General features: G+C 38.4%; 1 protein-coding gene across 4 annotated transcripts in view; it reads left to right on the forward strand.

Moving 5' to 3' along the window:
* The window catches only part of asap2a (ArfGAP with SH3 domain, ankyrin repeat and PH domain 2a), a 116,731-nt gene that overhangs the window by 57,589 nt on the left and 45,464 nt on the right, over positions 1–13,678 (forward strand). For all 4 annotated transcript variants that reach the window (XR_009806207.1, XM_061895871.1, XM_061895873.1 and 1 more), the window contains exons 3-4: positions 1,308–1,453; positions 4,694–4,768. Coding sequence is in view for 3 of the 4 variants with exons in the window: in XM_061895871.1 (XP_061751855.1) it covers positions 1,308–1,453; positions 4,694–4,768 (221 nt within the window). In the remaining variant the exon portion in view is untranslated. The remainder of the gene's footprint in view (positions 1–1,307; positions 1,454–4,693; positions 4,769–13,678) is intronic.

Raw genomic sequence — 13,678 nt, forward strand, 5'->3', positions numbered from 1 at the left:
ACAATCCATGCAACATTTTGACCAAAGAACAACCATTACATGTTATGTAGACCACAAGGAAGTGTTTTCAATTCAGAAAAATAAAATAGAAAGACCCTTTTAATGCGCCCTATAATCCGGTGCGCCTTTTGTATGAAAATAGACCTGATTAGACCCGCTCTTCGGCAGTGTGCCTTATAATTCGGTGCGTCCTATGGTCCGGAAAGGACGGTATTTAAAGGTCTGGGCACTCCATGCTGTCTGGATATGATCACTTGTGTGCTGGTTTGCGCCATTGAAACTACCAATTGTGTACCTTTCTTTTACTGTAGATAATCACAGTCTTTGTTTTCCTGGTCACATTATATGTTTTAGTCGCCACTTGTTGGCAGGCAGACTTAATCTGTTCCCATTACCAACACAAAGGTGGATTTATATCAGTCAGTTAGAATCTTTTAAGTGCCTAATTTTGCACCTGGACTTAACTGCAGAAACAGACTGACACATTTACATGATAAAAAAATAAATGTTTGTACAAATGACTTACTTAATAGAATCAAGTATTTAAAATAAAATACACATTGAAAGGAAAAAAATATGCAATCTGCTGGATCAGATAGGTTACTTACTAAGTCACAAAATTTGAACAGGAAGGATGGCGGGGGATCAAAATAGGTCCTCTATACAGTGCGCATACAGTAAACTATCTTTTAAAAGCCTTGGCGTGTCTCGACCTTGCGTCTTGAATTAGATTTGTCTGATGTGTTGCGCACTTAGTGAGTCAGAGGCTTTCAGCTAATAAGACCATGCATATCTATGTAGGAGTTGCAGACATGATGTTATCCAGTTCTGTCTAAAACTGAACACAGTGTCTGACTGCTCTTCATTGATTATACTGTGTGTGTGAGTCATGACGTGGCCCCAGGTGTGTTTTAGTGTTCACCTTCACAGTTTTACACCCCCTCCCCTCTTTTTCCCCTACCTCCTCTCTCTCTCTCTCTCTCTCTCTCTCTCTCTCTCTCTCTCTCTCTCTCTCTCTCTTTGTCTCCCCCTTGAAGTAGCTAACCTCCCAATGGCCAACTCACATCATATTTTTCAGTGAAGGTCGTCATAGTAACAGCCCCCCTGAGCTCCTTCCTTATTGCCATGGCTTCCCTTATCACATTAGTCACTTCTGGATGCTTTTTTTTTATAATTCTATTGTGACTCTCCAAAGAAAATGTTGTCTAAACTTAACAATCCTCACGCTCACCTCGATTTAAAAAATCTCCAGCGTGCTGTATGTCATTTTATTTACTGTGTCAGTGTCTTGTGTGTTTGTTTTCTAGCTCATGTGGAGAATGAGGAGCTGTACACACAAGCATTGGAGAAGTTTGGAGAAAACTGTGTGTACAGAGATGATCCAGATTTGGGTTCGGCTTTCCTGAAGTTCTCTGTCTTCACCAAGGAGCTGACGGCGCTCTTCAAAAACCTTGTGAGTGTGGATTGTAAAGAGAAAGAAATGTGAAAAAAACAAACCCTAAGGATTTCCTTCTTGTCTCTAATTGTCTCAATCCCCTTGAGTTCACCGACACACACATTGTCTAAGCAGGAAGCTTCAGTTTTCCACGCAGGCGGCCAATGAGCCACTGCGATGTGTAATTTCGGTTTGATGTAATCAAGTCTGATTTTGCGCCACTAAAGGCACCTTTTGTATACAGTCCAAAGCTATTATAGACAAAATTGACTCTATCTTGCTCATTGTTTCAACTCACTGAAAGGAAGGGATTTTGTATTCATGATACCGTTTATTAAAGAAATGTGAGATGTCGTCGAGCCAGTATGTGGGGACAAAAGATTTTTGAAAGCTTTTTTTAACTGTGCAACCTGAGGCTGTCTTTGAATGCAACATGCAAACCGTATTTCCTGAACATGCATTCATGCCGATTAAATGGTTCACTAGGTATTTCCCTACCCTTACAGTCCACAATCTAAAGCAGGGGTGTCAAACTCATTTTAGCTCATGGAGGAAAATCTATTCCCACTGTGGCCAGACGGGTAAAATGATGGCATAATAACTTTAAAATACAACAATGACAATTTTCTTTGTTTTACTTAGTCCCAAAATAGAACAAACACATTCTGAAAATTTACATATAAAATATCCTCTTGACAAAACACTGAGGAAAAAATGTATGCAGTTTCAAAAAAACACCACAAAGACCATAATGAATTTAGACTTAATCTCAGTGTATTTACAAAGCAATTCAACTTTAAGTCACAGCCCATCTAGGATTGAACAAAAAACAGCTTCTACGTATCAACTACCTCATTTGTCATTTCCACTGTTCACTTTTTTTGAATTTGCACGAAAGACAATTTTCACAGAACTATATCAATGTGCAGTGTCTTATGCAGCATTGTAAGTGGGGTTACGAATTGTTTATTTTACTCCTGTCGAGGGGGAGGAGTCGCAGCCCCTCTTTACTGTGTACCTCTTGCTTGGTATACTTGCTCACCCCGTTGTAAACTATTTGCTTACCTAACAGAATTGCTATTGCAACATCCAGTGGACACATTTAGAATAGCAGTTTCTTTAATTTGAAAATTCGGCTCAATTTTACACTTCGCAAACTCTTATCGCGGGTCGGATTGAACCTGTTCCCGCTCGCAGGCCGCGGGTTTGATATCCCTGATATAAGGAGATCCAATGCAAAAGCTGCAGCCTTATCTTTATTTCAGTGGTACCTCAACTTACAAGCACGATTCGTTCTACAATCAAGCTTGTAATTCGTAACACTCATATTTCAAAGTAGCTCAGCCCACTGAAATTAATTGAAATAAATGGAACCCTTGCTTAGCCCTCCAAAAACACCACAATTTTTATGCGTAACGTGACTTTTAAAAAGCAAACATTGTTTTTAGATCAACACTGTTAAAACCTTACATTAGTATACTACAAACAATTGCAGTAGAAAAGCGCTATACAAGTACAACCCATTTATTTAGTCTTATGTAATAAGGTAATATTATGTGTAGCATCTAGCTTGAGGACTGGACTGATGTGGTGTCTCCTTTGGGTTGATTCTCCGTTCAGATATTTTTTGTCCATCTGAACACTCCAAAGTGCTTCACATCTGATCTTTTTGCATCAGATTTGGACCACATGAGGAGGTAATATGAATCCTATTGAAATCTAATCTTTTCAAATGTTACTTTTGTCTAAACGGAAATGCGACCTGAATGCGACTTTTACGTCACCTTTGGGCGAGCTAATCATTTGTGTCTGCAGGAAAAGATACGACCCGCCAGCGAAAGTGGATACGTCATCACAACATCCGGTTTTAGTGAACAGAGAAAAAAATTATTTGTAGGCCGAATTTTCGGTGCATCACGAGTCAATGGTGCGCAAATAATAGGCTATATGTAATATATGAAGATATATGCTGTATTTATTATCTACTTTAATTCCTACCAAATTGCAATTGTTGAAGGACCGGAATTGACGTGGACCCTATGGAGTATTTGCTTACATCTTATAGACATTGATAAGTTGTTTACGTAACAATGATATTGTCTGTCTTTCCTTTACTTAACAGCCATAAAAAGATTAGAACCCTCCTAAATATATTACACAATCCTAAATATATTACACTATATATATCCATTTATACATTAGCTTACTTTATTTAAAAAAAAAAAAAGTACCAATGATTGTCACACACATACTACATGTGGCCAAATTATTCTCTGCATTTGACCCATCACCCTTGATCACCCCCTGGGATTTTCTTCATGTACGTAATCCAGTCAACTTCCTTTTTTTCACTTTTATCGAACTGCAGATGCAAATGACATCAAGGGCACTTTGGGGCCACATTGGGCGCGTTTTTACTGGAGTCTGATAAAAATCACATTTTACTTGCAGTGCAAACAATCAACTGGAAAAAAATCTGATTTCCAAAAAAATCTGACTTTGGAAAGATGTGATTCTGACCACTATGGCCTGCAGTGTAAACTTAGTCATAGAGTTGGATGCGAGTTTCTGGTGACATATGGGAACACTCCCTACGTTATCTTGAGCAACTAACCTGGGAAGTCACACAACATGCAATGGGTTTGTTAGTGTACCAAAGCTAATGTTCAACCATCCAGTTTACTGCATCAGGACAAGAGAGAACAAATTGAAACACAATATCTGCAGCCTTCTGATATTTTTATGGATAAATATTTGTCGTTTGGGTGAGTGTGGCATATCATGCTATGGATGATGGCTGCAGCTTTTGTGGTATGTGTGACAGTGACTTGCTGCATAGGTTGCTAACAGTTGAGACATATTTTTAATGGTTTGTTTCTCTGATTTGGTCGTCTCTAACCTCCCTTGCGCACTAACTTTCTTAGTTCTGTTGTCGATATCTCGATATCAAATCAAAACGTATGTTATTAATTGTGTAAATGACGCAGGAACTATTTACTGCTCAAGCAACACAACCCTGAGGCTGAGACAAATACTATTTAAACCGACAGTGAAAATGCGAGATATCGAGATATGCTCGCAATTTAAAGCATAACAAAAAGCAGAGAGACAGCTTAAATCTCAAAATACTCGTAAGGTAAGGTACTCCTAAATTGAAATACCACTAGATTTGCAGTGAGGTATTAAACTAAAAAGAAAAAAAACATTTGCTACTTTCAGCTATTTTTTTTTAAAATTCTGCCTCTCTCCCTTCTCCAGTTCCAAAACATGAACAACATCATCACCTTCCCTTTGGACAGCCTGCTGAAAGGAGATCTGAAAGGAGTCAAAGGGGTAAGTCAGCAAAGCTGTGTGGTCGGGTGTCACTTTACAACTAATTTCTCAGTCTGCAAGGCCTTTCCTTTGAGACCTGAGGATCATGACTTTGTTCATTCCCAGTTATCAGGAGATGTTAGCCTGCAAAACAGTTTGTGTGTCCCATTAAAATATGTATGATTAAGAAAATAAGATACCCCCATACATTCATAACTAGAGAAGTGAGCAGCATGTGTAGCATTCACGGAGCACTTGAGGGATTTATTCAAATCCACTTTAGCCGGGAAAGAAGGGCGAACACGGAGGTTCCCATATCCCTGTCATATGGTCCAAGGATACATTCTATGTACAGTTGACACAGACAAAGGGGGTGTCTTCAGAGCACATTTTTTAACTGGAAACAGACTGTTTAATGGATTTTGAAGGCTGAAATGGATCTTGCAGTGACATTTTCGATATTGACCGTTTCCGTGCACAATTAAAAAGGAAGTGAAACACTCTGTTTGTCATAGGCATGTAGAAGTACAGTATTTCACAACCAAAACAACAATAGTGGAACAGGAAATTAATACATTAAATGTTAACATTTTTATTTCAAATGTAATCTTCCACTGATAATAATCCCCTCAACTATCAAAGCAGAAAGAAAATGAAATGTCAACACAACCATGGAAAACACTTATAGTAATCTCTTTAAATTAAGGTGCGAAAATAATGAGTATGTAAGAAATGTTTAACAAAATAGTGCAAAGTGTGCAAATTTTAATATGGAGAAACCTGAAAAGAACAGTATTTTGCCGGTTTACTGCCAGGAGGTTAACGTGGTCGATGTAACATTTATTTGGTCTGTTATTGTTGTTTATGTATAAAAATTAATTATTATTATTATGGAAATATTATTCGACCAAATTATTATTTTGGAGTAGCACATTTGTTCCATTTTGCTATTTATTTTAGTTATATAGTTCTGCCCTTTAGTTTCTACCTGTTGTTTCCATACATCCAAATAGAGAATGGACGTGGGGTGAAAAGAAAATATTAGTGCGGCAACAGTCCATTTAAAAAAAATATCGAGGTGATTTTTCCTGTTCGACAATTTATTCACTCTCTGCAGCACTCATTAAAAAAAATCTCACTCCGGGCATTGTATTAACAGCAACATGGTGCAACCAAACTTGATAGCTAATACTGTGATGCGATTGGTTGTTAGGCGGGTCCCTTCCTGTTTTGCTAGGTTACCAAATATCAAGTGGCTTGGTATATGCAACCAACCATGTTTCATTCTTTCCGGTTTATTCCAACCAAAAAATATACATCTATCGAAAATTTTATTGAACGCATTTTATATTGATATTGATTACATGTCTATCGCGATACACACATTGATAATGTTTTATCGACCAAGCTCTATTTTATATGTGTACGTCCATCCTATGTCTATCTTGGGAAATAATCGATTGATGAATATTTGCTAATTGATATTAGTCGTCACATGGGGCAGCTCACTGCATCCAATAATCATACAGTATGTATTGGCAGACACTAAGCATTTCATCGCTTTTGCATCTGGCAGAATAACATTGCAAAAAGGTACAATTTTAAACCCGTATATTGTCAGACAAAGCAGCATTTTTTTTTTAATACGAAAAGCAGTATTGTATTTTAAAGTAAAGTTAAAGTACCAATGATTGTCACACACACACACTAGGTGTGGTGAAATTTGTCCTGTGCATTTGACCCATCCCCTTGATCACCCTCTGGGAAGTGAGGGGAGCAGTGGGCAGCAGTGGTGCCGTGCCCGGGAATCATTTATGATGATTTAAACCCCAATTCCAATCCTTGATGCTGAGTGCCAAGCAGGGAGGTAATGGGTCCCATTTTTTTTATAGTCTTTGGTATGACTCGGCCGGGGTTTGAACTCCCAACCTACCTATCTCAGGGTGGACACTCTAACCACTAGGCCACAGTATTTTCAGTCATTTTAGCATCTACTTAAACATTGCGTTGTGTATGGAGATGCTTGATAATTATCAGGCTGATATTAAACATCATGACGTCACATATCAATCCGATAACAAACAAATATATTTGGTAATCAGTTTTAAAAAATGCTGCAATGAGGCGAGATTACCCACACCCATACTGTGCTGTAAGAGGGTTAGGATGAAAAAATGCAGTGGTCCTACGTCGTTGGAGTTGGTAAAATTCAGTTCTAAACTCACAGCAGCTTTTAGTATACACAAACATAACGAAGATCGTGCGGGACTTCTTTAATCCTTCACAGGATGGCATCCTGTGTGACACCCGCACCAAGCGGCTAGAAAACTCTCCACAAGGACATACCTAGCTTTTTAACACATGAAACTCAACAGATATGTCAGTGTCGCTACGACAGTAGCTCCGAAGCCCATTAAGACATCTGTGCCGCCCAGAAGCTGCCCAAAGCCCGCCGCAAAGAAAGTCCTTGACCCGTTCTCACCGCTGCTGTGTCCAAAAAGTAAAAAGAGCCTGTCAAAATCTATCTGAAGGCCACAGCGATCTGCCATGGTAATTATGGCGCTGAACAATCAGCTCTTTACTATTTTTGACGGCACCGCTCCCTGTTGGTCTGCCACAGTTTGCACTTCCGAGCCGACAATATTTTTCGGACGTGTTTGCCAGCAAAATACGACGTGATTGCCACATTCTTGCGTTCACAAATGTATGGAAATAAGGTCATACACTTTATTACTTATTTATGGACGTGTGATGTTAGCCGTAGTACCGTAGTAGTGATATCATAATTGATTATAGGGGTGTAACGGTACAGAAAAATGTCGGTTCGGTATGTACCTCGGTTCAGATGTCACGGTTCGGTTCATTTTCGGAAAAAAACTTAATATACATTTTTTGATTATTTATTTAACACATTTGGGGAATGGGAGAAAAAAATAGAAGATTAAAATAAAATTAAAAAATCGGTCTTAGCCTGGGCCCTGGAGAGGGGGTGCAGGCTGAGGCAAAGGGGGAAAAAAAAAAAAAAAAAAAAACTCATAGAGGAGGTGTGGTCAGGTGTCAGGTGTGGTCAGTCTATCATATCATAGCCCAGTCGTTGCTAGCATGCCGTGTGTTGTTGTTTTTGTGATTGATTGAAACTTTTATTAGTAAATTGCACAGTACAGTACATATTCCGTACAATTGACCACTAAATGGTAACACCCGTATAATTTTTTCAACTTGTTTAAGTCGGGGTCCACGTAAATCAATTCATGGTCCCTCGGTGTGCACTGTTTACACAACGTGCGGTGCGCTACTTATATGTCAGTGTCGTTCGGTACACCTCCGAACCAAAACCCCCGTACTGAAACAGTTCAATACAAATACACGTACCGTTACACCCCTAGTTGATTAGGACATTTCTACAGGTACAGAGTGTCAACACCACCTTTCTTTAAGTCTTTCTTACCTCCAGGTGTGCACAAACTACAGGTAAATCTAAATTTAAAAAAATATTAGATTGAAATGGGCCATTAGTATCGGTCTTGAGAAGCAGGAAGTTATCGGTATCGGCTTGAATTGTTTTATTGAGCATCCCCAATTCTGTATATCAAAATGTTCTAACAAGGGAAGATGTTCTTTTACAACTTGATCATTGTCATATAAACGGACCATCAACCCGACCAATACTTATTGCTTCCTTCCTGGCCCACTGACTTTTTATTCAGGCATGTGATTGGCTGCAGATGTAATTGTGGAATGATTAGGTTGGACTAGCACTTATGAGTCTCATTCCTATTGAAACGACTCTCCATGAACCTCAGCCACATGGTTTGTCTAGAACTGTTTGTCTTGTCTTTTGTGCTCTTGTGTACCAACTCGAGTGTTTTTGCTAAGTGTCTGTCTTCGCTTCCTGTCTTTGTTATCTGGACTCGCTCCACTACTCCCCTCACTGTCATTTACAAAATTCCAAACCCATTCCACTTCATGCTTTTGATTACCCTGGCCACTTAGAGCTTATTAGCACCATGGGATGATTGTCATTGTATCATATATGTTATGGGAAAAATGAGCTGTTGAACTTTTACTACCTCATAAGACAGAATTACCCCCACTGTAGTAATGCAAGGGAAACCCCAGAGTGTGGTCTTGGCTTTGGCGGAGTCCCTTCTGACGCCCAAGCCAGTCCTATACCGCAGTTTTACCCCTCTTTCTCACCTTCATTTTCTTCTCCTTCCTTTGCACCACTTTGCTTGTGTGCTTTCCCACGGGATAAACCTGTCAGCAGATGGGGAAGAAGCAGGATCCTGTCCAGACGTGCTTGACAAGCTCTTCTGCTTCAGAAAGAAAAAAAGATGAAGTAACGACTCGACATGAATGTCAGGGACGTAGTCGAAAGATGTCTTTGAAACAGAAGGGTGCAATAAATGTCATACACGGTTTTATTTAATGTAGTTAGGTCGCGCAGTCTTGTGTGGAGAAATGATGCACACTTTGACAATAATGCCACATTTGAAACCATAGAGATGTAGATAATAATACTATGTTTATGTCCGACTAAAAACATGATTGGCAACCTTGATAATATAGTATTTTCTATGTCTGGGAATAATTAATAAGACTGTCAGTAATCCGGTAAAAAAACCCTCATGTTTTTGGCTGCCTTGATTGTATTAAACATAATTTTGAACCAAATATTAAGCGATAAAGCAAAATAAAATTTGATCTAATACTAACCATCGGAAGTTTTACTGTGGTCTATCATCAGTACCAGTGTTTTTCCTGCGTTCAAAATTGTGCCGCTCCCAACCAGAACGATTGATACCACTCAACACAGCTTAAAGCTATGGCTGTGTTGATACAGTGATTGATGTCCCTCTGCGGCAGCTACATATTTTAACTGCAGTTGCAGCGTTGCACCACTATAGAGGCACTATATCGACGGCAGTGCACCGGAAAGACCTGAAGCATCTACCGAAGAAGAAACAGATCGAATCGTGTTGTTTCCCGCTACTTGGTACATAACGTTGACCGCCGTAAAAAGTGGATTTCTGTAATACAGAGCATGATACGGAGGGATCGCTGGACTCCTACAGAACACTCCAGACTGTGCTGTGAACATTTTGTCACTGGTGAGTGAGCACAGGTAGTAGTGGTAGCTTTGTTTCCAACCTTTTATGACTAATTATTAGGGCTGTGAATCTTTGGGTGTCCCACGATTCGATTCAATATCGATTCTTGGGGTCACGATTTGATACTATATCGATTTTTTTCCGATTCAACGCGATTCTCGATTCAAATACAATATTTTTCCGATTCAAAAGGATTCTGTATACATTCAGTACATAAGGTTCCAGCAGGATCTACCCCAGTCTGCTGACATGCTAGCAGAGTAGTATATTTTTTTAAAAAAGCTTTTGTATTTGTAACTGACAATGTTTTATCAACTGATTGCAATAATGTAAATTTGTTTCAACTATTAAACGAACCAAAAATATGAGTTATTTTATCTTTGTGAAAAAAGGGTTGTCAAGCTTATGAGATGCGATGCAAGTGTAAGCCACTGTGACACTATTGTTCTTTTTTATATATATATATATATATATATATATATATATATATATATATATATATATATATATAAATGTCTAATGATAATGTAAATGAGGGATTTTTAATCACTGCTATGCTGAAATTATAACTAATATTGATACTGTTGTTGATAATATTCATTTTTGTTTCACTACTTTTGGTTTGTTCTGTGTCGTGTTTGTGTCTTCTCTCAATTGCTCTGTTTATTGCAGTTCTGAGTGTTGCTGGGTCAGGTTTGGTTTTGGAATTGGATTGCATTGTTATGGTATTTTAGTGGTTTGTTGTATTGATAACAACAACAAAAAAAGAAGAATCGATTCTGATTCGCACAACGTATTCGATTCGATTTGTATTCGAACCGATTTTTCCCACACCCCTGCTAATTATAATGGATCGATTGATTGAAAAATTTATTAGAAATTTGCATAGGATTAGGTAGAGTTTCATGACGGAACAGGCAAAATCAGCCTATACTTTGAAAAGCAATCTCGTGAGGAGTAAAGTCAAGAGTCCAGATGAAACAGAGCAGCGAAATTAAGTAACAGGTAGTTAAAATGTAATAATTCATGGTGGTGACATGTGGAAATTTTTGTCCACAGAGCGCTTGAAGGCTGCTTCAAAATCATCTGAGTGTCTCAAGCAAAAGTGGCCCCACCACACAAGATATGAGCCCACCATTCTCTTATCCAAGCTTTTAGGCCACTTGTGTCAAATCAGATCTGGCCCGCAACATCATTTTATCTGGCCCTCAAATACCGAAAAATGATATGTGTCAATAAAGTATTTAATACTTTCTTACTAAATGTAATGGATTTTTTAAATTTTGACATAAAAAAATCTGTACTGCTTGAAATTGCATGCCTTTTAAACTTTAATAGTATCCATTATTGCAACAAATATTACAGCATGTTATCATACTTTCCAAAATGTGTTTGTCTAAATAAAAATAAATACTTAAATATCTGCTTGACCTATGATTTTAAAGCAAACTAATTGATAAAAATGACAATACATTTTACGGTGTTCTTTACAGAATATTACTGTCAATTGAAAAAAAATAAAACATTTTTGCGTACAAATTCCGGCGCATGGTCAGGATTGTACCACCTCTGCCTCAATTTGAGCCAGGAAAAACCCTGAGTACTATTAGTCATTACTTCCCTAATAGTTTTTTATGGTCCATAATAGGGATCTGTGGCGGATTATTGCATTTTAGTAGTTTGTAAATAAAAACTTCAAATAATGCAAGAAAATTCAGTCTTCCCAGTTTTCTACAAATTCCCCCACTCCAATCTGGTGCAATGGACTAAACCTGACGCAAGTAGCTGTTGGTGGCTAGCGGCTACTCCAGCAACCTTTAATCCTGTTACTTTGCTTCATCTACTTGCCCCATTTTTTATTTATTTTTTTTTTTACACCTGAGACCGTCTGGACTTTGTTTAGGTTTCCTTAATTCCAGCTCAACCAAAATGACCATGGGCGGGTTCCTAGAGGACCTGGTGGTGTCCCTCTTAAAGATAAACAGACATAATGCACTCTTAGTCAAACGGAAAATGGAAAGTGCTGAGTCTAAAAGTTGCTTCTGCTAACTGTGGGATTTTTTTTTAAGTGGACACCAGCATGATGTCGTGCCTGCTGGGGACCCTCTCGGTTCACAACAGCCAGTCGGTGGTTGCTGTTTTATCCACTATGTTTGCATAAGTAAGAGATGAGAGGGGCTCTCTAGGCGTTAACATTTTTGGATGGAGCCACAGGAGTTCCAGCTGAGCCTTGCTTCATTGTGGTTCAGTGGTTCATGAACACCCAACCCACCCACTCCTGCTTACTGTTAGAGATTTTAGATAAGAGTAAATCCCTCTTTATACAATCTGCGTACAGCGTAATACTGGAGCTAATACTGTAGACCGTACTATAAAACTTAAACTCGGATACACTTTAGGGTACAGTGGTACTACAACTTAACTCGTGCCTTAACTCATGTCTAATTTGAGATACAACTTGTCTCTCAGCTTTTTGTTATGCTTTAAATTGGAAGCACATTTTGAATTCTGAGCATTTTCCCCATCGTTTGAAGTATTTTTTGTAACAAGGTTGTGCCGTGGAGCATTAAAGGGCTAATATATTGCTACATGTTGTTCCTGCTTCGTTTACGTTTAAGTTTTGATTCGACGGTTGACATGCGCATTTGAGCGCCGCTCAGTGATTAACACAATCCTTGCCTTCAACCTTCGAAACTGACAAAGTTAGTGTGAAGGAAAACAAGTGGATGACCAAATCAGAGAAACAAACCGTTAACAAAACTACCCGGTAAGTCAGTCCAACCACAACAATGTCAGTCCCCATCACACACGCTGTAGAAATCCTTTGCGCATGCAGTCACAAATGTCTAAACATTGAACATTTATCCATAAAACTGTTGAGAATCTGCAGGTGCTGTGTTTGAGATGTATCAATTTGTTCTTTCTATTTCTTACTCAATAAAGTGGACGGTCGAGCATTAACTTTGGTACACACACATACATATCACTTGTTGTCAACACCGACCTGTGCGGTTTGTCAGTCAAATACGTCTGTGTAGAGAATAAACAGCAATTTTCCCGGATCCTATTGTTACACGACGGAGCCAATGTTGTCAGATGTCATGAGAGAAGCAAGCAACCAGCTCTATAAAAACAAGCCGCTTATTATAATAAGCGAATAATAAGCAAACTGTTTAACAATGGACAGAGAAGCAACCCCATCATCATCATCATCATCATCATCATCATCATCATTTATTTTATTCCTTTCATGAAAATGCATATTTACAAGCCATGTACAATTGACACTTTCATTGTTTTTTTTAGTTGTTTTTTTGTTTCTTATACATTTCTATGATCAGAAAGGAGCAGATGGAAGAATAATTAGTCTGGTCCCCAAGATAAATGCTGTACAATATTATTGAATGATTTTATAAAACTACTGATGTTGTTGGTATTGCACTCTAGATGTGTTTCAAACTACCATATTTTTCTGACTTAAAGGCACACTTAAAATCCTTTCTTTTTCTCAAAATGGACAGTGTGCTTTGCGACCCGGTGCGCCGGTTGCTATGAGAAGCAGGGAGTATGTTGCAATGTGCACTGAAATAAATGCGCACAGGAAAAAAGTCCCGGTAATGCTTAAAATGACCAAAGTACACTAAATACTGTACATATTACATATTGTTATTAACGTGTCTGTTACTACATTATATATAGTGTGTATATACATATATTAGCGCTGTCAATGTTAATGCGTTAACGCATTTCATTAATGAAAATATTGCGTTACCATAAATGAATGATGATACATCACATTGTTTGTTTTGACCCGCGTCGA

Source organism: Nerophis ophidion, linkage group LG03 (genome assembly GCF_033978795.1).
Source record: "Nerophis ophidion isolate RoL-2023_Sa linkage group LG03, RoL_Noph_v1.0, whole genome shotgun sequence".
Lineage (NCBI taxonomy): Eukaryota > Metazoa > Chordata > Actinopteri > Syngnathiformes > Syngnathidae > Nerophis > Nerophis ophidion.